This window comes from Neomonachus schauinslandi, chromosome 8 (genome assembly GCF_002201575.2).
Source record: "Neomonachus schauinslandi chromosome 8, ASM220157v2, whole genome shotgun sequence".
Lineage (NCBI taxonomy): Eukaryota > Metazoa > Chordata > Mammalia > Carnivora > Phocidae > Neomonachus > Neomonachus schauinslandi.
The window spans coordinates 142,054,508-142,082,429 of NC_058410.1; the positions used below are offsets into that span (position 1 = coordinate 142,054,508).

The 27,922-nt window shown below is 43.2% G+C and overlaps 1 protein-coding gene across 1 annotated transcript in view; it reads right to left on the reverse strand.

Annotated features, from left to right (window-relative positions):
• The window catches only part of DCDC2 (doublecortin domain containing 2), a 150,579-nt gene extending 130,772 nt beyond the window's left edge, over positions 1 to 19,807 (reverse strand). Inside the window, exons 1-2 of the mRNA XM_021697057.1 lie at positions 19,515 to 19,807; positions 15,203 to 15,257 (exon numbers count right to left, since the gene is read on the reverse strand). Coding sequence (XP_021552732.1) covers positions 15,203 to 15,257; positions 19,515 to 19,807 — 348 coding nt within the window. The remainder of the gene's footprint in view (positions 1 to 15,202; positions 15,258 to 19,514) is intronic.
• Between the last annotated feature and the right edge of the window lie 8,115 nt (positions 19,808 to 27,922).

Sequence of the window (27,922 nt, forward strand, 5' to 3'; positions counted from 1 at the left end):
AGAGGGGTTGTTTATGTTCAAGTTTCCACACTGTGTTCCTTTCCATTTGACTGTAGTGCTTACATAGTACGAAACGCTGAAGGAAAAAGAAAACACATTTATTTAAAGAAAGCAAGCCTCTTATCCTTTCTTGGATACGGAGAAAAAATAGCTACATGAACCTCCAAATGAAAAAGGATGGTCCCTCATCCACTGTCAGTCCCAACTAACGTCTTTAGCAAACACATTACCAGGGATTATGGAATTATTTAACGGTTTTTTAAAAAGTTCCACTGCACAATGTTTAGAATTACTGTACCCCAATTAGCAATAACCATGAAGGAGAAGCCAGTCTTGTTTGCAAGGACCGTCTAGTCAATCCCCGGCTGATCCCTCCCGGTATTGCTTTCATTATGAGCACTCAGAAGAATAATTGTTTGGCTGGCTTGTTGTTGCAATTAGGTTTCCAGGTTACCAACTACCAAACAACCCCAGGCTGAATGTAACTTCTAGACATGCTTTTCCAAAGACTCCAAAACCTGCCCGATGCATCAGAAGATAAATTGTAATCTTCACACCCATAGGGAGTAGTGTAATAAATCCAAGTAAAGGGTCACCCTGTAGAAACAGTATTGGTTGGGCAATCTTGCACTAGAGTCATTCTGCCTGGCTTCGAAGGAGGAGCGATTCGGCCTTCCTAAACTATATGAAAACTTGGCCTTTTAAAATGGGCCACCACGAAGAACGCTTAAGAATTTTGATCCTTGAAATTCGCTTTGCTGGTACGTAATCAGGCTACCTTCCTGATTTGAGACTGGGCCAACTCTTCCTAGATTACTGGGTACAGATAGGATCCCACGATTCAAGAGGAACAGAGAATTTGGAAGGAAAGAGAGCCCAGCCACCGGGGGACCGGGAAATAGGACCCACGAGGAAGGGTTTTAAACGGACGTCATTCAGTCTGAATAAGAGAAGGCTAGGCTGTGGTTGAATCTGATCGTTCTACACTGTGATGAACTGTTCCCCAGCACAGAGGTGCCCGGCTGAGTACCCAAAAAGCTTAAATTGCAGTTTTCCAAACTAGGTATTCCCATCATTAAAATGAATCACAGTGGAAAGAACTGGAGCATTTTCTCTATTCCACAAGTACAATAGTTGGGGAGAGAAGGAATATTGAAATAAAAGGCTCTTCCTGTGTTCTTTCCAGATCCATGCTGACACCTGTCAGTGCCCCCTCCTATGTCCCCAGCCCTCCAAATTCCCTCCCATCTTTTACTCAAGCCACCACTGTAATCTCACCCAGGCTAATAAGGTCTTTCCTACATAAGTGAGGATGGGAAGGGGCTCCTGTCTGGGGACGTGTCATTTCCATTGGTTTCCCCTCACTCAGCCTTGTAACGCACACCCAGCCGTTTGGAAATCCAAGTCTTATTAGCTCAGTGTGGTTTCACGAGGCTTCTAACCTTTCTCAGCACCTTCTGCTTACATTACAAGCTCCTAAGAACTGCTAAGGACTGCCCTGCTCTTTTCCTTGATAAGCAACCCAGCCCAGGGGCATGAGGACCGTGAAACATCTAAAGGAAGGGGCAGGCTTGCCCTCTTGTCCTGCCGATGATTTGACAGAAATAGCTTTATTTTGTAATTCCATGGGAAGCCCCTATTAATTTCTTTAAATGACAACTGACATGTATCAGCTTCTGAAAAAGAAAATGCATCTCCTATCAGTTAGGAAAAAAAATCCTTGTGCGGTTTACATGACAAATGAAACAGACACATTCTTGCTTGAAGTTGCACTTCTAATAAATAGATGAAGACCTTTAATTTATAGGACGTTCTAAATCACCTACACCACTTATCCTATTTGGAGGAAACAGGGAACTACTTTTGTCATATTACTAGTGAAGTTTCCTTCTACAGTGTCTTCTAGTTGGGAAAATTTTTATATCATGTTCCTCAGGATGCTAAAAAAAAAAAAAGAGAGGGAGAGAGAGAGGAGGAGGAGAGCCTGTGTGCTAGTTCACAAGGTTATCATCAAATCTATGGATGCCTGAGGTAGGCAATAACCATATCTAAATGTTGTAAGCAAAAGAGATTTCCGGTGTGGCAGATGGCATTTTCCAAAAACGGCCACAGCAATATTTCTGGCCCACTTCTTTTTCTAGAATCTCGCCACTCACCATCAAGAGGTAAAGTCTATTTCCCCTCCCTGAAAACCTGGGACGGGACCTTGCACTGACTGGAAGAATGCAGTGGAAATGACTCTGGATTTCTCTCCCTCTTTGTCTCTCTCTATCCCCCCCTCTCCCACGCTCCTCTCTCCTCCTCCTTCCTCCTTCTCCTTCCTCCTCCTTCTTCTTCTTCTCTCCCTCCCTCCCTCTCTCTCCCTCTCCCCCTTCTCTCCCCCCCCCCCCCCCCCCCCCTTCCCCCCCCCTTCCCCCCCCCCCCCAGTCTGTGTCTGTCTCCCCCCTCTCTCTCTGTCCCCCTCTCTCCCTCCTCCACTTCCTCCGCCCTCTCTCCCCGACCCTCCCTCCCTCCCTCTCCACACTTCCAACTCTGTGAAGATGCTCCATCTAGCCCACAAGGAGAGACCACATGGGACAGGGCCGGTGAGGAAGAACTAAATAAAGCCCAGCTGATGATCCACATTAGCTACCACTCACGCGAGGGAACAAGCCTTCGAAGGATTCCAGCACACTCCAGGCATGCTGGGGCAGAGAAAAGCTCTCTCTGCTGTCCTCTCCCTGACTTCCCGACGCACAGGACCCACAAGCAAAATAAATCATTGTTTTGATGCTACTAAGTGTCCTTGTTGAAGAACAACGCCAAGACTCAGTCACACACACAAGTTCATTGTGTGCTATTTTATCTGCTGATGTAGTTCCTTTTTCGTGTATTTATATGATATTCATCTCAACCGTTTATCAGGCATGGACTCTATGGCCACCCCAGTCAGAGGGAGTGATAAGTACCCCGCAGCGCCTGTAGAGGGCGGGTCGTCCACGGAACACCTACAGTTACATTTTGCCCTTTTGGCCACAGCCTGTAAAGCAGCCAGTCTGACGTCTTATTCCACGGGCCCGATGAGCCCTGAATGACATCACGGCGATGGGGCACGACACCCATCGACTGAGTTCAAACTGTGCGCTTGGCACAGTGCTGAGAGCTTAATATATCTCTGTGCTTCTAATCTCTGCCACAGTTGTTTGAAGAGGTATTATTATGATTTCCACGTTTCGGATAAAGAAAGTGAGGTCCACAGAGACCAAGTGAATTACACCTTGAGATCTTGGCGGGGGGGGGGGATGCAATTTGTGTCCAGCACGGATGCATGCCCTCCTCCCTTCTTCCCATCCTGAAGGCTGCTGTGTTAGCTGTTACTCAAAACATCTGGTCAGAAGGTTTGCCAAAGAGACCGAATGGCCCTTTGGCAGTAAACACGATGACAATTAAAAATTCATTCATGGTTCTTGGTTCGATGTCTCCTTCTCTAACCTCTTTGCACCCTGTGGTAAATTTCCATGTAAAAATATTTTAGGTTTCCTGGGGGAGCCGTTTTATAAGTAGACATGCCAAAGACATTTCAAGTGCTGTATTGGAAACATTCAGCATAAATATCCTGTCCTAGAGGGAATATTAGCAAAGGTTAAGAAAAAAAAAAAAAGACCATTGAGAATACAACTAAAATAAAGCCAGGCAAGATCCCGTGATGAACGATAACTTGTTCAAGAGTATGAAGGCTATTGAAAGAAAATCGTGCCCCTTTTCCGGATTCACGTCCCAACCATAGTCTTCCTTATATATCTTCTCTTTCCTAACATCATTAAAGCAAAGGTAATAAATAAATAAGACCCTTGGCCCTCTCAGTGCCCTTTCAAAACCAAAAAAGACACAGTTGGTGCCTCTCAACTATGAGCTCTGCCAGACCGTGTCTTGGTCACCAGTTTCTTCCTCTGGAAAATGGAAAAGTAACAATCCCCACTGCATACGGTTGTTGTGAGGACTGAGTTAGATGATCTCTGTGAGGGGCCTGGAACACTACTAAGCACACAGTAAAGAAACCCTCTCTCTCTCTCCCCACATCCCTCCATCTGTCTCTTGCTCTCTCCCTATGGTGGGCTCTGGTTTTATACAACTCCCAACATTTGGGTCGGCTCCATGTCCACACAGTTAAGACTTCAAGTACTTCTGATTGTCACTGTTATTAAGGAAAAAGGTGGGGGGGCACCTGGGTGGCTCAGTTGGTTAAGTGTCTGACTCTTGATTTCTGCTCAGGTCGTGATCTCAGGGTCATGGAATCAAGCCCCGCATCAGGCTCCTTGCTCAGCGTGGAGTCTGCTTGTCCCTTTCCTTCCCCCTCTGCCCCTCCCCTCACTCTCTCTCTCTAAAAATGAATAAATAAAATCTTAAAAAACAAAAACAAAAAAACATTCTCCCTGTCTCCATGAAGGGGAGTCTATCTGCCCACTGATGATAGAACCGTCTATCCAGTTGCCAGAGCCAGAAATCCAAGAATCATCCACTAATCTTCTCTTCATTACTCCCACACCCAATGAATCACGAAGTCCTGCCTCTCAAATCTGGTCCCTCTACCCTCTCCTCAGCCTCCCCCATCGTGAGCACCATGTTCCTGTCCACTGAGTGGTCTCCCGGCCTCCTGCCTGGCTGGGGCAGCAAAAGCCATCTTGTCGACTCCCTGCTGAACCCCTTCTATAACTTCGAATGGTTTTAGGAGAAAGTCAAAGCTCCTTTGAAAACCCTTTATCGCTGGGTCCCCCTATACCCCCCGAGTCTTGTCTCTCACAGACCCCACCCCCTCCCTGCCACCCCAGTGCCTTCCGGTTCTTCAGCCAAACAGAACTGTTTGACAATTAACAGAACGATGACAATTAAAAATTCATTCATGGTTCTTGGTTCGAGTTCGAGTTCGAGTTCGAGAATTGGTGTGAGTTTCTGAGCATGCCCCATGTTCCCCCATCTGCTGGGACCTCCTCCTCCCCTGTCAGCCTGGCTGACCCCGCTCATCCCTTTAGAGCTCCACTGAAAGGCCATTTCTTCCAGGAAATGTTTCAGGAGTCCCCTGGCTCTGGCCCCTGCCCCTCTAAGACCCCGCGCTTCCTGGGCTGCCTGCTCTGTTAAGATGGCTTGCTTGCCTCCACCAGACAATAAGCTCCATGAAGGCTGTGACCTTGTCTGGCTTCCCTGCCATTGTAAACCCAACTTAGCATGATGCCTGGCACATAAATAGGGGCTCAATACTTTTTTTTTTATGAAAATTTTGTGATACTAATATTTTTACTACCAAAAAGAGCCATAAAACTTGTGTTACTCCCTAAAGCTCCCAACTTTCTCCTCCATGAAAGAAGGCCTAAAATAATAGCAGAGACACAGAGCAATTCATCTCCAGACTCCCCTTTCCCAAGCCCTGCAAACACAGCCCATCTGCTGTGAGTACGAGAAGACTATCATTATGATTTTACGATTCTGCCCCTATAACTCAGAGTAGTCACATGGTGTCTGGGACACACAAGCTAAACCAGCATTGCTACCAGATTAGATGTACACATCCAGCCAAGACTGTCTACGAATGAATACATTTATAGTAAGCAGGGGACGTGTCCCGTTGACACCAAATTTGATGCACACAACTCTACTAACTTGATACCAGAAGGTAGAGCAAAGGGAACTCCCAAACAGATGGAGAATCATAATTTGAATATGGTCATATGGAAACAAGTGAATTAGGGAGGTGGGGGAGGTGAACAGCATTTAGAAATAAATTACAGTCACTGAGTTAAAATGCTGGAAGTTCCCAAGGACAAATTACATCCCCTTTACTTCATTACATCCAGACCCATGCATATGTGATTAGGTAGATTAATAGGTGAGAGGAGCCAAAGTTAATCAATATTATTGATAAAATAACTGAAACAGGAATAACACAAGTGAACAGCAATCTGACCAAGAGAAGCACTGCTTCACAGAAAGGTAATTTAATTCAATTTCCATATCGTCTTTGACTAAATTAAGTATCAGCCAATTGAGCATTCATGAGAAACAAGCTATCCATTTGCAAAAACCATACTAAAAGAGTCTCTTTGCTATAGTAATATATATATAAATATAGTAAAACATATGATATATATATAATTTTAAATTGAGATTTCCAATCACTTTTTTAATCCAGTTTTCAAAAGCAGGGGTGGGAGATCCCATGCTCCTTAATGCAAAACTTGTAGCACTAGAAATCGAGCTATCTGTTCACTTCTAGGAAAACAGGCTGTGAAGATGCCGTTTGACTAATTAACGTACACTTTACAACATGGGTAATATTAGATGATTTGTTTTATAAAAATTTCTAAAAGTTGGCAGCCCAGTTACATTAGGTCATACAATCTGAAACAGGAAAGATGGCCATGGAAGTTCATAAATCTCTGAAACTCAAGGTGAGAAAACACACACACACACACACACACACACACACACCAGCACAGACTGCCATTAGAAATTTCCTAGAGAGAAATGTTCCAGGTTAAACATTAGACATTGCAAATATACCAAGTCAATTTAGTTTTCTCTCTCCCACAATCCCTTCCCACTTCGAGTTTTGTCCCCAGCTAACAGGTGGGCTGAAATCAACCTTATTTCAACAAACCAAACATCCAAACTATGTAATCATGGGATGACATCTGAGCTTGATCTGGCTGGCTGCTTACAAAGGAGTCTTTCACAATGATAAATGGGAGTTCTCACTAAGGCACACCACCTGCATACTTCCTGCTGAAATCAACCAAATGCAAATAAATAGCCCCCTTTTTTTAAGTTGGCTCCATGCTGGGTGGGGAGCCCAACACAGGGCCTGAACTCACGGCACTGAGATTAAGACCTGAGCCAGAATCAAGAGTCAAACTCTTAACCGACTGAGCCCCCCCCAGGCACCCCAGTAGCCCTATCTTAAAAAAGCACTGTCATCCATCCATTTTGAAGTATGCTGAAATGTGTTATTTTATATATAAAGATAAGACTAATAGCCTGCTACCTACCTGCAAGATAGAGAACTTTACAGGTGTTTTTCCAGCATGGTGATAGAGGCAAGCTAAATTATGCATACACTCTCACCCATGCCTTCACCAGCACCACACGTGAGAGGGCTGTCTGGGGCCACAGACCTAGCAGAACTAAGAGGCCCATGGGGCCCAAGCACAAGTCCCTAGCTTCATTCCCATTGCTAATCCACCAGCAGAAAGTCCAAGGACTTATTGCTGTTCTGTGCTAGCTGGATCTTTGAAACAGTTTCTACAAGTGACCCATGTGAGAGTAAAATGGGAAAAGTAAACACACATGGACACTTTGTTCTAAATTAAAGAAAAATAAAATTTAAAATTAGGCATACACTGACAAGCTTCAATACCATAATCAGAAATCAATATATCGTCACAGATGATGATGTTATATGCTTGTTTCTCATCACTGATTCCTCTTGAGTTTCACTTCTCTTATTCCTTTAACATATCACCCTCTTGGGTTTTCTTTTCCAGACTTACATTGTGTGGGAAAAAACTGAAACATCTCTCAGGATGGTTGCTGTATCTGTTGAGGATGCTAGGCTACCTTCACTCCAGGGCCTCCTCCGTGGAGGGGTGGGACAACCCAAGCATGGATCTTTCTGGGTTTCCCAGGAAGGCTCCCACAAAACCCCAGATCAGAGGGCATTTTGAAACTCATATCAATCTCAACTCAGCTCTGCCATCTTGGTATGAAACAGACGTGCAAGTCAGAAGAATGGGTCTATCATTAGAAATAGGCAGAAAGGAGACATGACCCTTTCAGTAAGTGTTTAGCAGTCTTCACCAATTTTTAAAAAAGTTTTCTTTCAATCTGACTCAAATTCTTTAACCCTCACCCTATAGTTCAATTTTGTTTCCCCCTTTTTGGTACCCAGCTGTGATGGAGAAGAGCTAGTCACCATATTCTTTATAAGTACTGAAGCCAATTATTAATTAGGTCTAAATAAATCATTTTCTCCCCTTGAAGTAACAATCTCTGGTATTATGTTTCAATCTTTTTATTCTTTTTGGTGTATCTTATCTCTTCAAAGTCTTTTCAGAGTCCTCCTACAAAAATTACCTTGTTGTACTTTCTGATCTGCACATGGTTAAGTGTCTTTTTATCTCTGTACGGAATCTAGCCCATTGCCTGACATTCAACAGGCTCTTGATAAATACCCTTGAGAAAATATGAAATCATTCATGAGCAGTATTCAATAAATGGCTGAGCATAATTTATTTGTCTTCCTTGGCTATACTTGGCTATTTTTTCAGTCACGCTTTCCCGATTATTCCTACCATATGGAAATCTTCAAACTTTCATCACAAATAGTCCCTTTGACCCTACCAGAAAACTCAATAAGCTCCTTCTAACGATTATCCTAAAATGTGAATCTAAGTATTGATTTTCTAGTAAGTGCACAACTAGAAGTTTGGTATACCTTGGCAGAACTTCAAACCATAGTACACATTCCTAAAATTTCATCTTGTATGTGTCTGAATCCCATGCAGTATAAGAACAAGAAGTTTTTCTCTGTTCAGTAGGTTTTGTTGTTTAGTGGGGACTTAAATGTCTTATTATGAATAGTTTGACACTTCGATTAAGTGGTATTTTTAAACACATACATTTAGTTAGCAATTTATTTTATTAGATACTTTTTCTTTTCTCTTCTTAAAAGGCTGGTAATTATTTTCCAAATGTTTATTATAGGTCTGCCTTTGCTCAGAACAGCTTATTACTATAAATTTAAAAATTATACATGTTCTAATTACATGTCTTTCACTTTCACACTCAAAATCATGTCTAAGTTCCAAATAGAGAATACAAAATATTTGGAACAAATGTCATGATTCATGCTAATGGACAAACTAAAATCACCAACCTTTTAGCTTCTGATCAGAGCTGATTAGGGTTATTAACGGATAGTTTTCATTAGACCAATATTTTCCTGATTGACATAAATACTTTCTCACTGTTGTTCAAACACACACACGTACACAGCTCAATACTGAGGAAAAAGTAAAACAAGAAAATGTCAGGGGAAAATGAAGTATAGCCAGTTGTTTTTTGATAGAAAACTGTGTCTTCATAGAGCCTTGGCAAGGTCATACTCACCTTGGAATCACCATGACCACTGATGGGAACTAGCTATCCTTGAAAAAACACCTCTTACTTAGCAGTTATATTAGAGAGGTGGGGGAAGGTAAGAAATAAAAGATGGGGGGGGGCCTCAATTATTGTTGGAAGAACTCACGGATGTGGGTTTTCTCTTCTTTGATTCTTCAATAAATTAGTAAGCCTGTCTAACATAACCTGGAAATCTTTCCCTAAGTTAAAGAAAGAAATATTTGGGACTTTAACTATACAGTAGCTCCCCCTTTGAGCCCAGAATTCCCAGGCTAAAGATTAGTGAGTTAAACCACAGAGCCCCATGCCTTCCCCACAGCAAGGTTAATAATTACACCCCATTTAATGTCTAGAATCCCATTTCCAAACAAAAGCCTTTAAGTAGCAAATCTCATAGTATGTTTCATTAGCGAGTATACCTAATGATTAAGCTGAAATATGAAATTTTAAAAATTATGTTCAAAACCTCAAAGATATGCCCCAGAGTAACCTACTTAAAGTAGGGGCAACCCCCTTACCATAAACTTTTCCATTTTGATATTCCAGAAATCTCTCTTCTGATCTCTCCCCCTCTCCCAGGTGCTCCTACAAGTGTTCCTGCCCACTAAGAAGAAACGAAGTTTACCCAAATTCTCCATTAGTGAAAATCTAAGATGAAGGACATGGATTCAAGAGAATTCAACCTGACGGCTTATCCAACAAGGAGGCTCCTACTTCCTCAAAAAGGCATTCACTGGGTTCTAGTTCAGATTCTAATTTGCAGATCTCTTTAAGGCCCCACTTCTCAAAACTACAGAGAGCACACTTCTTCATGGACAGACCACTTAGACTAAGGAGAGCCTGATCTTCTGCCAGTCATCAGGTGCACGTGTCTGGTACCTCCACTAGCATGTGAGAAAGAGCAGATAAAAGAAGGAGAAAACCAAACAGATCCTTGATTTTTTTTCAGAAATATAAATGTGAGGAACGGGCAAAAATCATCTTTTCTGCTGACTCTGAGAACACAGACTAGCAAGATTCAAGAAAAGAAAGCTCCAGGTTGTTCTGTATTAGACGTCGATGGAAACTGCATGGGAGGTAGAGCAGAGGAGAACCAGACAGAGGGAGAAGAGGACAGAGGAGGCCAAGAAGGAAGTCCAAAGGCCCGAGCCTGAACTGGCCTAAGAGACCAAGGTAAGTTTAATAACGGGGAAGTCTGACATTCAGTTCAAAAGCCATTTAGCCCTCAAAATGAGGGCCTTGAACCAGACCAATGTACAAGTTCTTCAACAAAGATCATTGCCGATGGAGTTAAAATCAATCCTAGCAAGCAAGAGAGGCTAAAGGGTAGTCAAGTCCATGAGGACAGGGGCCATGTTGCTTGGCTCCCAGGGGACAATCAAAGTCTAGCTCATAGCAGTCACACAATCAATCCTTGTGAAGTGAATAACATTCATTTCATACAACTCTCCAAATTACACTGGAGAGACAATAAATGTATCACACAAAGGTTTAACTAAATTTTAGCCCTGCAACAAAATCTAAATAGATGGTGGCCATGCAGACCTTTAAATTATTTGCAGCATCCCGCTCGTATGGGAAACTCGGAACAACCAGGCATGCACGAGGCAAAGAGATGTCTCTCTTAACTGTTGGTAAGGAATATTTGCAAGTATAGGCAATTCAAACTATTATCAGCCTATTAACGCTAGGTGCTCTGCAGAATTAGCAGACCTCCCAGAGACTTAACAATTTAAACAGGCAGGTCCGATGCATGCATTCAAGCCCAATCAGCTAAAGACTAACCAGTAATGGGAACAAACTCATAGTCTCATGAAATCATATTTACCTACGTGGTGCAGCCAGGGATGGCACTTGGAGAAAGCACAGGACAAGGCTGAGAAAGAGGGAGGAAGGAATCATCTTTTGTAGGGTCTGGCTTTTCCTCGAAGGATTCTGAAGCCGTGTCTAAGGGAAGCAGATTCAGTTCTGGATTGACTGCAGTTTGGAGGTGAGATCAGGAGAAGCAGAGATTAACTAGGGGTTTTTATGAGGTGAGGACAGTTGAATAATTAAAGATCTCCCAGGAAAATATGGGCGGTGCAAAGCAGGCCTGGACCGTCAGCAGTGAAAAAGCAGGAACCACTTAGAGAGGGGTCCCACGACCGTGGGAGAAGCGATGTCGTCGGCTAACTTTGTAGCTGGCTTGCTGCGGGTCCATCCTTCAAGCCCGACTGAAGGCAAGGCTGTCTCTGTCTCTCTTCTATCCCAGCTGACTTCCACTCCCTCGGTAAGAGACAGGCTTTGACTCTTACACAGATGTGAGTATTAAATAATCCCCCTTAATCAAGTTGTAGAAAGGGACATTCTCAAAACCTTCATCTAGGAGAAACAGGCGAAAAATGAAGAATCCTGACCCATAACCCGAATCCCATCTGCAGTTCCTCGGTCCTACGAGCAAAGCTCTAGCCCAGCACCTGCGCCCTGGGTAACAATGGTGGGTTTGCTTCCTTGTCTCCTCCCCTGGACTCTACACCCCTCAAGAGGAAGTCTTCATTCCTGCCTGGCGCCCCCCCACGACCCCCAGCCCAGCACACGTGCTCCGGAGCCAAGCCGTCTGCTAGTCCCCTTCTATATGAATTGCACCAAGGTCTCTCACACGGTGAACCAGACTGTGCACTCCAGATGACTATTAATACCATCCTACTCTGAAGGACGTGCTACACAGGGCAGGATGACTGGCGAGATCAACAGCTCTATGTCAAAGAAGGGAGCTTCCATCTGAAGGGTTCACAAACAACTTTGTTGCAAGATGATGGAGTCAAGAGCACATCAACAGCCCCACACAAACTGGACTGAATCCCTACCAAATCGAATCATTTATCGTCTGGTACTAGAGATGGGCATGCAATCGCCTTTTCGCAAGACTATAAATTCCTGGGGGTGAGAGGTCATGTGTATCTTGCTGAGCTTTGCCCCCAGCACTCTGTGTTGCACGGTATAGACTTCCAATCCCTTGAAGGCAAAGCGGATGAGGTGGAGAAACAAGAAGCTCATTCGGTTAAAGCGAAAGAGAAAGAGCACAGTGGGGCCGGTAAGGAAGAGGAGAAGTATCCCGTGTGCAGATTAGAGGTTTCTAGCACTGGAGGACAGAGGACTCCCACAGCCGGCTTAGGTGGCCGAGGAAAGAGAAAAGCTGGTTGAGTTGACTTGGAACGTGGAAGCATCACAAGAGATCTGCACCTGGGCTGAGAGGCGGGGAGAAGGAAGCAAAGAGAGGACCAGAAAGACATAAATAAGAGATGAGCTGCCAAGGTCAGAAGATGAGCAACCCATCTTTATTAAGACCACCACTGATGGAGGGAGTGTGGGAAGAAAGATGAGGAGACGGCTATAGAAAACGCATGAGGACTGGGGGCATGAGTACAAGCTGATCTAGAAGCTTCCTTTATCCGGATATCAGTAAAAGCAAGACCCGCATATAGGGAGACAAGGGAATTCTGCTCTGAGCCCACCGTGCTACCCCATCTTGGAGCAGGTGCAAACCCCCACAGAGATGCCTTCTCGGTTTCTAATTCTTATCTCCTTTTTCTTCTCCCCCTTTCCTCCTGCCATCCGAAGTGTTGGCCAAATAACTAACCCATGCAGTTCTTTGGGGTTAGTGGAAGAGGTCCATTAGAGTTCTGCCTTTCTCTGTCCTGGTGATATGGCTACGGAGAGGAAGAGGAACAGGGCTGGCTGTGCTTTCAGTGTCTCTTCGAAGATGAGCCTCATGGAACAGAAAAGCAATGGCAGAAACCACAAAAGGACTTCAAATGTCAAGGTGACATGCACACTCTTATTACTGTGACCTGTGATCAGCAAGTGGATACCATTGTGTCTAAATTATTAACTAGCTATAGAGCACCCAGATCATACTGTGGACTCGGGTGAGGGTGCTCTGGAGAAGGGAAGGAGTGCGGCTAACTCCCAGTACCCACTGGCCAGGCTTCCTGCCACGTGTGCGAATGAGCCGCAGGGGCTAGGACACAAAGCTGCACATCCTGCAGAATGCCTCTGAACTATAAAGGGTCTTTCTAGAGTAACGTGTGCTGGGGATTCTTAGAATTAATATGTTTAAGCAATGAGGATAACTGAATCATGTACGCTGGTCTGATGGCCTTAGTATGTAGCCCAACACGGACAATTCAAACAGTATGACATTATCTCAGTTTTGAGGGAAATGCCTCCAATTTTGATAAGTAACATTACTCACCCTTTATACTGGAACATCTCTGAATAAGCATGGTGTGTGCTCATACTGGGCTGAAATATCCCCCCCCCTTGAACCTATTCTCCACCCTCTGATTCTATGTATCCATGTTCTAGACCCACTTCAAGAATTCTCTGAATCTCTCCCTGTGGCTGGGAGTAAGATATGTTATCTTCCTCCAAAGAATAGTGGTCATCAATCGCCTCTGACAAGGGGTGCCACCTTTTCTTGGCACTGAATGAAATCACTGTCTTAGATCAAGAAAATGCCATCTATGGGGCGCCTGGGTGGCTCAGTCGTTGAGCGTCTGCCTTCGGCTCAGGTCATGGTCCCAGGATCCTGGGATCAAGTCCCACATCGGGCTCCCTGCTCAGCGGGGAGCCTGCTTCTCCCTCTCCCACTCCCCCTGCTTGTGCTCTCCCTCTCTCACTGCGTCTCTGTCAAATAAATAAAATCTTAAAAAAAAAAAAGAAAAGAAAATAGCCTCTCTAGTTCTTGTGAAAGGCCAGTGTCTATCAAGTCTGTTCTCAAATTTTGAACACAGATAGTCCTCTAACTTTAAACTTGTTGAATTCGAAAAGTTTAATTGTACATCGGTTGTGGAAAAGAGAGAGGTGTTTCCCCACAGTAAGAATTACACACATAATAGGTTCTCAGAACAGCTCACAAAAGCTAGTTCTCTACCTCAAACAACAGGAGTAATACTGTAGAACCGAGAGTTAAAGTGATATCTTTATGAGAAAATGCATTCACACTTCCCTTTGGAGATGCAGGGAACCCCAAAACTCTCCCTTTCTGGCAATGAAAGTAGGGACTCCTCTTGCTCAAAGCAGGTGTTGGGTGTGGTCTTGGTATGGGCTTTAGGGAGGAGGGTCTCTGTGCTAAAGATCAAGACCAGGAATGCAGGGAATGAAATCGTCCTTGGCTAGACTGGGAGGGAGGGTTGGGGAGGACGGAAGGGGGACAGAGGGCTTCAGGGAGGAGCGGGGCTTGGGTAGTCGAGGAGCACAGACACACTGCTTCTCACCACCTCTCTCATCTCCTCTGCATGCCCAAATTTCTTCTACTTCTTTCTCCTTAAGTCCTCTGGAAAGCTTTGTGGGGAAGGGTGGAGAAGAATTGAAAGGTGACAGCAGGGCCTATGCAGTTAGAAGAAAGGAGAAGAGGAGGGGTTCACCAGTGAGAAATAAAGTGCAAGAGATGCAGTCTCCTAGCTGGAGGGAAGGGGTGGGTTTCTCACATGTAAGATGTGCATCCATCAGTCAGAACCTTGTCTGTGGGGCTGGTGTACAGACCCGCAGGTAAGAGACACCAAGAGCTACTGATCCTCAGCAGAAGAACACTCAGCACATAATTAGAGTCCTTGTGAATGCTTCCCCCTATGAAGGATAGGCTTTTTAAGGAAGTGTATTTGAAAAATTTATTGCACACCTGTTGCACATTGCCAATGTCTTCATCAAAGACGTAGAATCCAGAGCACCAGAACAAATACATGCTCATTTTTAAAGAATTCACACACCTCAAATTCTATCACAGAAATTTGGCTTTGGTCACCAATTTCAAGCAAGGTAGCCTGCTTTGAACAGTTGCACATCCTTCAAACAAAATTCCATCCAGAACCAATGCACTGATGTACTTTTTACTACTTGCTACCAATTCTAACTAGTGGTCATTCTTCAGCTATAACATAAGCAAAACCTGGAACATGTATATCTTTGTCCATAAATGATTAGAATGCTGTCCAAATTCTAAGACATGCTATAAGAAATACAAAAATGGCATTGTTATTTATTTGAACCTTCAAAATACTGTTTGCATTACCTCTGTATTAACAACTTCCATAGGTCTCTTCTTCATTTCTCCTATGTCCAAGTAACTGGGGGAGGAAAACAAAACAGTAAGGGTTTCTTTTATTGCTTTTGTGTCAGTTATGTAAATTTCTTACTAAGAATTATAAAAAAGTAAAGCAAGCCATAGGAAATACTTAAGCCTAAAGCAAAAATCAATAGCTAACAATTGAAAGCAATTAGAGTAGCAGGAACTGCTCTGAGCATCACCAACCAGAGCTGATACATGTCCTCTTCACCCAACGTCGATGAAACTAAAGTCTTAGAAACACGTATTTCCCTGCCGAGCAGGGAGCCCGATGTGGGACTCGATCCCGGGACTCCAAGATCATGACCTGAGCCGAAGGCAGTCGCTTAACCGACTGAGCCACCCAGGCGCCCGGTATTTCTAATTCTTAAACCGATTTTGATGGAAAGAGCGGTTTGTGTATACAGGGCCTTAACAGCTCCATTAATCACAGCCTTTAGGTCAAAACAAAGGAAGTCCTGGGGCTCCTGGCTGGCTCAGTCAGGTTAAGCACCCGAGGACTCATGGTTCTGTCTCAGGTCATGATCTCATGGTCGTGGGATCGAGCCCCATGGGGCTCTGGACTCAGCTTGGAGTCTGCTTCAGATTTGCTCTCTCCCTCTCCTTCCTGCTCACTCTCTCTCTCAAATAAATAAATAAAATCTAAAAACAAACAAACAAAGGAAGTACCGATAGCACGCCTTAGACCATCTGTGAAAGAGCAGGAAATCCTCTTCCCTATGAAAACACTTTCATGATACAGAAATGCTCAGCCACGGGGGATGGTTTAGGCATTGGTTCTGCTAAAATGCACATGGGTGGACTAGTTAACCTCTGGAGACCCCTATTACTAAATTACTACTTGTTATAGATATTAACTAGTGATCCTTCTTTAGCTATAGCATGAGTACAACCTGCAAACTATACTTCAGTCAACCTCAAGCCCTAAGTCCATCACTGTGATCCAGTTCCACTGTCCTTCACACATAGCAGGTGGTAATAAATGTTTTGATATAAAAAAATAAGTATAAATCTAGCATTTAATTTACAACCATAGATACAAAGATACCTCAACAACCATCAGTGCTGCGTTGCCAAAAAAAAAGTTTATATTAGAATTAATTTTATCTATGTTTTGTTATTGTTTGCATTTTTGGATAGAATGCTTTAGTTAATCAATACCACTGGAAATTATATTTTTCTTACATGAACGGTGTTTACATAAGGCAAAACTCCCTCTGTTTAGCAATAAAAAGGCTCTTTTGCAAATCTGCAGGGACCGATTTCTGACATAAGAGCAAAACAGCTTAACTGCCATGTGCAGAAAAGTGATCTCAGATCCACAAGATTAAAGAAATAGAGTCAACTTCCAAAAACACATAGGAAAACTTTAGGGAAAATAACTATCTCTAGATTTATAGTAAAGGTTTAAAATAAAAGTTTAAAATAAAATAAAGGTTGGGCGCCTGGGTGGCTCAGTCGGTTAAGCGACTGCCTTCGGCTCAGGTCATGATCCCAGGGTCCTGGGATCGAGTCCCGCATCGGGCTCCCTGCTTCTCCCTCTCCCACCCCCCCCCCGTTTGTGTTCCCTCTCTCGCTGTGTCTCTCTCTGTCAAATAAGTAAATAAAATCTTTAAAAAAATAAAATAAAATAAAATAAAGGTTTAATAGCTACCTCAAGTTTAATTATGGTTTCAAAAATATTAGGAAAAATCTGAGTAAAAGAAATTCAAGAAGGAAGTTGATCATTTTCATTTGAATAAGTTTTTCTACCATTGCTAAGTTCCCCAACATCCTTTAGAGCCTAAATGACCTAAATTACCCTCAATATCTTCTGGGCTTTCTTTTGTTCTGTCAATTGCCCCATTTGTTATGTAAACTTGCAACTGCTAAACTTCAAATATATTCAGCATTTAAATCTTCTGAGCCTATCCATTATAACCATAGATACTACTACTTTAACAGAAATAAATACACTAATCATCTGTCAGCAATGGAAAACTAACCATGGAAACTGTTATGACAAACTCGGGGTTTTTTTGTATGTGAATTAAAAGCAAAAATAACCATGCAAATCTCTTATATCTATATAAAGAATGACTTGAAGTTCCCTTTTATTTGGTTTGAAACCGGACCTGTTTTTATCTTTTGAGTTGGTAGTGCCAAATAAACAAAAGAGAACATGAGTTACAAAAGTGAGTCTGGAACTTTGAGCTGTTAAGAGATTCCGAAACAGAATTCCATTCCCATGAAACTGCTTTTTATGGGAATTATTTAATTTAAAAAAATCAACAAAATACATGATGAAACATGTATGGTACATGGACATAGTGATGCTTTGTATTTATATGACATTTTGATGTTTACAGAGCACGTTCACATCCACAGCACTCACTTTTCTAACGACCCAGTGAGGCAGGCATGAATACACTCCTTGTCCTTATCAGGAAGCTGACTCGCTGAGTCAAGTGGCTTGCCCAAAGATACACAGCTAATAAACAGCTCAGCATCACGTCTCTTGACTTTTAGTTCTAAGTATCTTTGAAGCACATCACTTCGTTTAGTTCTGGTCTACAAAGTTAGACAAAGTGTGCTAAAGGAGGTTTCCAAGAAGGGAAAACTAATCCAAATGTATCTGTCACCTCGCATTAAAAAGAATGTCTAGCAGAACAAAAAAGCAGAACACTCAGAACTCAGTTGAAGCAGATCCAGGAAAGGAAAAAGGATATGAGACATTAGTGATATTTGGGAAAATATTTCTGTATAGTGAAAATTAGAATTCACAAGACTAGACTTTACAGGAAAGACAATTTTTTGCTATCCCGAGGCCCAAGCCGAATTTCAATTAAAATATTATATTAACAACTATGAAACATAAAGTAATTCCACTCCTAGGTATATAACCAAGAAAAATGAATACTTGTACACGATTGTTTCTAGCAATATTATTTCATAATAGCCCAAGTGAAACAATCCAAATGTCTATCAGTGGATGAACAAAATGTGGCATATCCATAACCATGGAATATTCTTCAACAATACAAAGAATGAAGTGCTGATTCACACTACAACGTGGATGAGCCTGGGAAACTTTATGCCAAGTGAAAAAGGCCAGAAACACAAAAGGCCACATGTTGTATGATTCCATTGATATGACATATCCAGAACAGACAAATCCATAGAGACAGAGAGTAAGTAGATTAGCAGTTGCCAGAGGATAGGGAGAAGGGGGAACTGGGAGGAACGGGGTTTCATTTTGGAGTGCTAGAATGTGCTAACATTAGTTCGTGGTGATGGTTGCACAACTCCACGAACCTATTAAAAACGACTGAAATAGGTAAAGTTTATGTTATGTGAAATATATCTCAGTAAAGCGGTCAATAAAATCCTACGGAATATTAAATTCTACCTGTCCTCCAATACCCACCCCCACCAGAAAAAATATCCCTCAACTGCAAACTTCCACATAATTTTATTTTTCTAATTGCAGCTGTTCCTTTGTACCTTACATTAAAATTATCGGTGTGCATGTAGTCTCTGTCCTGTTAGATCTCAAACTCTTAAAGACAAGGAGTCACAACTTGTTCATCCTTGTTCGCTTGGCAGATCCAAGCACAGTGTGCTAACTCACTGCCCACCTACTATGAGTGAGCTCCCTGCCAGGAACTGGGAGTAAGCACCCATCCTGACCCCCTGGGCTTGAAGGTCTAGCCATCAAGTACCTACAGACAGAGATACAGGCAAATACCGTACGCCAATAAGCTTTTCCAAGCATTATGCTAATAGCATAAACATGCAGGCGGCGGGAGGAGGGTCACAACAGTGGGGCGTGGTCAGTTCTACTTGGAATGAAAGTTTGGAAGAATTGAAGCAGGTAGAGGGGCCGAGTGCAGAAAGCAATTTTCTCCTCTGGTGACTACACAGTATCCGGTACTTCTAAATAATTTTTAAGAAATCGTATTTAAACTCAAAAAAGCAGGTGCCAAGAAAAAAGAGGAAAGGAAAAACAGGACAGAACACGCTGACGTACCAGTTTGGTCACTGAATGCTTTTCTAAGATTCCTTTTCCTCCTGCTACCCAAGTGAAATTCCTTCCCCAGGCACACTTTCAACCCCCCGCCCCAGCTGCAGCGGGAGCCCGGAGAGCGGCATCCACCCGCGCAGTCACAGCCCCCGGACACACCGCGGGTGGGCGAGGCGGGGCTCACTCCTTTGCTCGAGCGAACCGCACACTTTAATGCAACCTTAAATGGCGGGCGGAGGGGACAGACGGACTCACTTGAGCTTCTTGAAGGCTTCCTGGCCCCCGGCCACGTAGTTGCCCCCGCTCTGGATCTGGTCTAGCTTCCGGATGCGGTGCCCGGTCCGCGGGGTGTAGATGTTCCTGACGGCCCCAAAGGGCGCCTGAACGCCGCCCGTCACCTCCTTCAGAAAGACGTCGAAGCTGGACACCTTCTTCTCGTGGATGACGACGCGGCGCCCCGCGAAGAAGGGGTCCCCGTTGCGGTACACCAGCACGCTCTTCACGACCGGCTGGGACAGGTGGCTGGACCGGGCGCCCGTGCCGCTCATCTTCCCCGCGGGACGCCGCCCTGCCGGCTTCTCAGGGGAGGTGCCTCTGCTGCCCAGCGGCCTCACCGCACGCACCCCGCGGGGTCGCCTCCTGAAACCAACGCGAAACACACAAGCCCGCGGTAAAAAAGCCGAGCGACGGCCGTGCGCCTGGCGTGCACCCCGCGGAGACCTGCAGGCTGCGGCACTCCCGGTCCACCGCCAAGGTATTTCACTGTAGTCTGCACAGCCAATCAGCGCTCGCCGTGCGCGCAGCACACCTGCTCCGCACGCTACGGGCAGAGCCCAGGGAGAGCCACCTCCGGACGGGAGCGCGCGAGGGGCTTTCCGCCCGCAAGCCGAGGGGGCGCCGGAGGGAGCGGGGGGCACGCGTGCTCACACGCACACACGAATTAGAAAGATGCTCCAACTCCATTTCTCACTTCGTACTCGTGTTACTCTTCAAACCGCTTGTCTTTTCTCGGCTTGCCCCCTCGCCCCTTCATCTCCTGCTTGCTCCCCAAATGAAAGCAATTAGGATTCTGGCTGGAATTGCCCAGATTTTTATTTGCTGAAATATAATAGCCTAACGTGCGTTGAGAGAGAAAGGGGGGGGGCATGGGGGAGGTTCGAGCTTCTGGGACCCCTCGCTCCCTCCGGCGACCATCCGCGCCACCGCCGGCGAAGGTCCCGTGGGCACCGTTTGAACACCGTGGCGCGCAACAGAGTCCCAGGGCGGGAGGCAGCGGGTGGGGTCTCCGGGGACGCGCCCGCCGCGGGGGTACCTGGCGACACTTGAGGGCCGGCTGGGGGAGGGGCGGCTCGGGCGAGGGCCCGGCGGGGCTGGGCGGAGGCGCGGCGGCTCGGCTGGCACCGCGCTGAACTCGGCGGCGGCGCGGCGCTCCCGCTGTTCCTCCGCTGCCGTTGCCTCGGCGGGCCTCCCTCACCCCCCGGGGGATGGACTTGTTACTTCTCGCCGTTTCCATAGCGACAGCAGCCACGCGCGGAGCCGAGTCCGCGAACGCGTCCTGGCGCGCGCCCGAGTCCCTTAGGCTTTGCCCGGGGCGTCCCCAGAGAGAGTGGAGAAGTAAGGGTTTCAGGGGGTGGAGGGGAAGCCTGGGTGGCATTAGCATGCAGTCATAATATAAATGCACGCCCCCTGTGTGCCAGGCGCTTTGCTAGAGGTTGGTGATACAGAGGTGAAGAGGACAGCCTGCAAAATTCGGAGTGCCTACCGCCTCCTAACTTTAGGCTGAGAAGGGGCTTTTTCACTGCCTCCAGAAGGCTAACCGGCTAAACAGCTGTCTGTGCCCAAGACTCCACATCCATGCCGTTCGTGTAGATTGGGTCAGTGCATGGGTACGACAGTGGAACTTTAGTAAAGAGGTGCTGTCCAGTCCACTCTGGGACATACATATTGTGGGGCCAGGAAGAGTCTCCCTGAATTCTCCTTGTTGTGTGCAAACTTCATTACTGACTGTTCCTACTGCATTATATATGAACAAAAGTAGTTATTGATAATAACTGCTAGTAATCCAAAGTTTACCAGGTAGCAGGCATTGCGTTAGGGTCTTTATGTAGATTGCCTAATTGAATGCTCACAATAACCTTCAGGGCAAGCATTGTTCTTTCTTCAGATGAGGAAACCAAGGAGTAGAGAAACCAAAGAAACTTACCTCTCGTCACATACAAAAATTCAAGCTTCGTTCTCTGTGATTCCAGAACTGCCTTGACAACCGTGTCATATTAATCTAAAAGGCAAATGTGTAAAACATTGCCATCTGGAGCAGAAACATTTTTATTAAAGTTACCTAATACATTAATGCCTGGAAATTTCACAGTTTTCAAAGGAGACTAAAGAGAAGAGAATAATACAGAGAGATAAGAGGAATTTTGTGAGCCAGTTGTAAAGAATGCACAGGTTGAGAGAATGAATGGGGAGATTATCTGTGCAAATATGCTATCAAGCAAGGGAATAAGACAGAATACTTGTTTTGAGGGAAGGAAGGCAGTAAACCAAGTAACCCTCAGGCAACCTAAACCTCTCTCCCACCTACACTAGCCTAGTGTAAAATGAAAACGTGCTGCCCCTTGTTCAAAAATTAAGAATATCAAGATGACAACAGCAAAGCATTAAACCAAACGTGGGGACGTTCCTAAGCGTGGGGCCTTGTTTGAAGTCCATGAAGCCACCATCCCACATGTACATTCTGGTTCCTTCCACAACAGTACCTCCAGTGCAGATCAGTCTCCCGGGGCCGGACTTATTTATCCAGTTGTGTCTTAGTGATGTGGTGACAAGTATTTATTTACTGGCTGTTGGGGTGGGGAAGGCCTTGATTCATAGCTTTTGCCAATTTTTGTAGTTTAAATACTGCAAATGTGGCTGATTTCCAGCTACCAATCTCATGTCACTGAAGGCAAGAGATGCACAGTTGCATGCCCTTATGTGGTATTTCCATCATACTGTTACGGTAGAAATGGAACTTCATAGATAATAGTAAAATATAGGTAGTGATGAGTTTTAAAGGCATTTATTACCTTTGCTTTTAATATAATTTATTTAACTGTACATTTATACAATTTAATTTTTTAGTGGCTGTGTTTGAAATTTTTGAAAATTTAGCAATTGACTCTGACAAGGTAGCTCTCAGCACACCATGCTCCTGAACAGCTACCCTAGACTATCAAAAGGCAGCCTAGACTTAACACATTCACAGGATCTCGTGTTTTCACCAACACCTTCTCTTTTCCTATGTTTCCCATCCCCATAAATGGACCCTCCTCTACCCATCTGCGCACACGCATTTCTCTTGCTCACAGAACACATTTGACTATGCAGAAAAACAACAGCAAACACAGTCATCTATTCAACCTTTCTGCTCCCTTTATTTGCTGAATTCATTTTGGAGCTGTGCTCTCTTGTGCAGAATCCCAAAACCACCAAGCAAAGGGAGAAGGATTTCAGAAGCCACAAAGGGTACATGAACCCCGACCACGAAGAGCTTAGGTGGAATGAGAAGCCGCTTCTGATGCATGCTGGGGAATGTTAGCACACACACAGAGAGGAGAGTTTTGTTTTTATGCTTCTTCCTAAGTGTGAGAAAGACCTTGAGGGTGAGAGATAGCAAAAGAGGATTCTTAAAGAAGTTTTATTGTGCATTAAAAATAATACGTAAAGATATGTGGCGTTTCCTCAAGAGCCTGAGTAAATCTCTGAAATGCTTCCAAATCCATCTTTCTGCGGAAATAGTAATTGTTTCGATGTGATATTGTGCTGAAACCAGACCACATTGCTCCCTGGGTTTATGAGCATTCTTCAGTCAGTCACCAAGCTCTATCCATTCTCCCTCTCAAATATTTCCCCATAAGTGAATCCATTTGCTCATCTCCAAATCCATTTCCACCATCATTGCCTAAAATGTCACCTTGTCTCCAGTTGTGTTTCACTACTCACCATTCTCCACAGGACAGCCAGCCTGAAAGACTGTTGAAAAACACACATCTAGTCATGTCCTTTCCAGCTGAAAACTTTTTGGAGGCCTCCTGTTTTTCATAAGATAAAACCTGACATCATCAACAATGATTCCAAAGCCCTGGGTATGCTAGCTCATAATGCTTTCATTCTATTCTCTTCTCACTCAACTCTCTCTATGGCCTCCCAATGTCAAGACCTGTCCTTCCACTCCTCGAATATGCCTTTGCACATACTTTCCAGCTCCTTGTCCCCCACGTGTTTGGCTCCTTCCAACCAATAGTTCAAGTCCCAATTAAATGTCATTTCCCCTCATTTCCCAGATCAGAATCACTCTGCACTTATTACATATTTTCCTCCACGGGTCTTATAAGTTGTAATTATAAACCTTTGTAAAATTATATGTTTAATTTTTGTCTTTGTATAACTAGTTGTTTAATCTTTCTATAATTACATGTGTATATGTATAAATTCCCTGAAGGAAAAAACTATGTCCATTTTATCCCACAGAGGCTGATACATATATATATTTATATATATATATATAATAGTACTAAATAATTATTTGATGAGTGAATAAAGGCAAAATGTTTTAAGTTTAAAACATAAAAATTAAGATAGAACTTTAAAATATTTAGAAACTGCTCCTGTGGAAGAAACCACATTTTCAGATGAGCAAATAAAAAAGTACTTGACAACTAAAGAGATTCTAAAACTAATTGCTTAGCTTTGGAGAGAAAATAAATAGCCAGATGCATACGAAAGCACCTACACAGGAAGCCAGACTCTTTTTTTTTAATCAATTAATTAACATATAGTGTACTATTAGTTTTAGAAGTAGAATTTAGTGATTCATCAGTTGCATATAATACCCATGCTCGTTACATCAAGTGAGGAAGCCAGATTCTTACCCACCACTGAGTTTTGCCAGTCTTTCAAGGCAATAGAGATATTTATAGAATATGGGACACACTCTGCTAGTTTTCCCTCAAAGAGTGTCATCACCTTTACAACTGGTGTTCAAAACTAAATCTCAGAAAGAGCAGCAACTTCAGCTTCTTGAGACTATGTTTCTTGGATATACATTTAGATAACGGTGAGGCTTCTGATAAACCCTGAATTCCTCTTGCCCAATTAACTGGTTCCAGTAACGACTAAACTCTTCTTCATATTCAAATACTGGGTTGTCTACCCCAGGTGGCTATATTTAAGTGCCCAAAGGTGTCTGTAAGAGGGACCATCCTCATCTCCTATTTACAGCCAAATCATGTAGGTTCTATCTACTTAACATGCCCTAAGCCTTCCCCTTCTCATCATGCCCCCTCTCCCTACCTTGGTTTAGAGCATAATAAGAATGTTTGCCACATATCTACGGAGTTATGAATAATAAAAAATAATTGTTTCCTACTTTAGCTGACTTACTGCTATTTAGAATATGAGATGAGTAATCACAATCTCTTGAAACAATAAACTTGAATCTTCTTTTTTTATATTGCTTCCTGTCATAAAGTAAACCTCAAAGGAACCTATAGAAATTTATCTTTAAATTCTACATAAACCAAATATCACATTTTCCTAAGTTACTATTTTCTTCCTCTGAAAGACATACAATTTCAAGGTGAGATTTCATATCAGTGAAAAACTTTGCAGTTCACTAGGGTATGAGCTGCAAGCCCAACAGAAAAATGGCAAGTTTAGAGGCAGAGAGATGTTGAGACAATTTACACAGAGCGCTTCTATTTTCCCTGAACTGCAGAAGGAAATATTATCTTGCCTGAATCTTCCAGCACTTAGCATCATGGTAAAAGCAGATGTTCAATAAATATTTGTTAAATGAATAAATCTGAGAGTTAAGCGTGATGCAGACATGAAGGAAGAAGGAAGAACCAAGGCATCTCGAGGAGAGGTGGATAGCCACAATGATGTGCCCAACATTGCATTCAATGCTATTGTGGAATATATTTGTTCATATACAATCTCTGCCTTTAGTGGTCCCTTAAAATGGATATTGGTAGAACTCCATTTCCAACGTGAGCTAAATATCCTGAATAACTGTCCTTCTAAAACAGTAAAAAAAAAACAAAAAACAAAACTGGATTAAAATATGTTGAAATCTTTTTAAATGCACTCCTAACTTGGCAAGAATGAAAAGAATTCAGAAAAACCAAAAGCTGAGTGAAAACAGCAACCTTGGGAGGTAAGCAAGCACTGAAATCAGCTTTAACCCTAAGTACACCTGCCCATGCCCAACTGACCTGGAACTGATGTTCTGGTAGCTGTACAGGGAGGCAGGCACAAGAGATAAGTCTAGGACCTTCCTGGGATGGACAGAGGAGTCCCCCATGTGGATCTGGGATCTCAAGTTACACTGTAAAGATAATGGGCAACTCTTCACAGAGCAAGTACAGTGAGGAGATGTGCTTAATTTTACATGCATGCTAGAGGTAGACGTGGGAAGGAGGGATGGAGAAATTTCCCCCAATAATTGATAATCATAACAGTTGACTCTGGGTAGCTACTGAAACCAGTTACTCTATCTTTGTGATTTGAATTAGGGGAGGCAGAGAATTAAATTTAAATTTAAAGTGATTCTGGTTAATTCCTGGAATTACCAGAGGCAGAACTTAAGATAATTAATCTTAATATGTTTAAAGAAATAAAAGTATTGCAAATAAGAGTAAGAAACAAGAGACTTTAAGAAATTACCAAAGTTTTAAAAAATGGTAAGATAAAATGTCTGGAAATGAAAAAACATAAAAACTAAAATTAAAAACTCCACAGAGAAGTTAAATAACAGATTAGTCAAATTCAAAGAGAGAGTTATTGAAAAGTATATTCAAAGAAGTTACCCAGAAGCTGCACAGCAAGATGAATAAATGAAAAATATGAAGGAAAGCTCAGAGGCTAAATTAAGACTATTTACCAGATGTGTGATGAAAATTCCAGAAGGAGAAATAGATACAATGGCACAGAGGCACTATCTGAAGTGTTTTCCAGAATTGTTGAAAGATACAAATCCTTACATTCAGGAAGTCAAATGAATCCCAAGTAGGATAAATTTAGACAATCACCATCTACGTATATTGAAGTGAATCTGCCATAGAAAATATACAAAATAAGATCTTAAAAGCAGTTGTGGAAAAAGACAAATTACCTACAAAGGAAAGACATTAATGTCTGATTTCTCTAAAGCAACAACAGAAATTAGAAGAGAGCGAAATAAGATCTTCAATGTTGAGGAAATAATTGTGAATATGAAATTTCTACCCAGCAAAATTATCTTTCTCAAGAATGGGTGCAAATTAAGAGCATTTGCCACTAATAGGAATTCACTAAAGAAAATTCCAAAGAACTTAAGTGTTAAAGAAAAATGGTCCCAATTAAGAGTCTGAAAGGCAAGAAGGAATGATGGACAAAGACATTGTTAACTATGTGGTAAATATTTTTAATGACTACATGAAACAATAATGACAATGCCTGATGTATGGTGTTTATGATACAATTAGAACTAACACATAAAAAAATTAAAAAATAAAAATAAAATAATCTGCCTTAAAAAAAAAGAACTAACATACAACATATATATGCATAATTGCATATAAATGGGGAGAGGAGTGATCAAATGCTATAAGAACCTCTTGTTTTCATACCCACTAGGATAGTTGTAAGAGTTTAAAACAACAAAAACAACAACAAAAAATATATATATGTTGATGAGGATGATGAGGAGAGATTAGAACATTCATACAGGGGCGCCTGGGGGGCTCAGTCAGTTAAGCCTCTAACCCTTGATTTCAGCTCATGTCATGATCCCAGGGTCCTGGGATGAAGCCCTGGGTCAGACTCTCTGCTCTGAGGGGAGTCTGCTTCCCCTCTCTCTCTGCCCTCCCCACCCGCCCCCACTCGCGCTCTCTCAAATAAATAAATAAAATCTTAAAAAAAAAAGTTAGACATAGTGTATCATGTGACCCAGCAATCCCATTTCTAGGCATATACCCAAGAGAATTGAAAACATATGTTTACACAAAAACATGTAATAAATGTTCACAGAAACAGTATGTATAACAGCCACAAAGTGGAAACAACCCCATCAACTGATGAATGGATATAACACATTTGGATGTAGATGGGGTTGGAAGCTGACGAATGAGATGCTAAACTTTACACTGCCCCTCTCCTGCGTCCTAGCCTTTGTTACTGGGACAAAGTTTACATCTTTTAGTACCTTTAGGGTGAGTGTTTTTCTCTGGTGATGCCTCAGTCTCGCATAAAGACACATTCCTGGTGGGTCCATCTGACAGTCTGGCAGACATGCTCAGATATATGTGAATCCCTGTAGTGGACATAGCTCAGACCCGAGCTAGGACACCTTCTTTCCCTCGCCCCTTCCCTTCCACCTTCCCTCCCTTCCTTTCTCCCTCCTGCTCCACTTTTGTGTGTCTCTCCTTTTACGCACATACATGTACAATGTTCACTTGCTCAACTATTTGGCAGGCACTGCTCTAAGCACTTGACAAAATAGTGTCCCACTCTTCTGAACATTTTAGGAATGGCAAGCGCTATGAACAGGAAAAGGGTATTGTGACGATGACCAGGGCAGTTAGTTAACATACAACGTAACATTAGTTTCAGGGGTACAATATAGTGATTCAACACTTCCA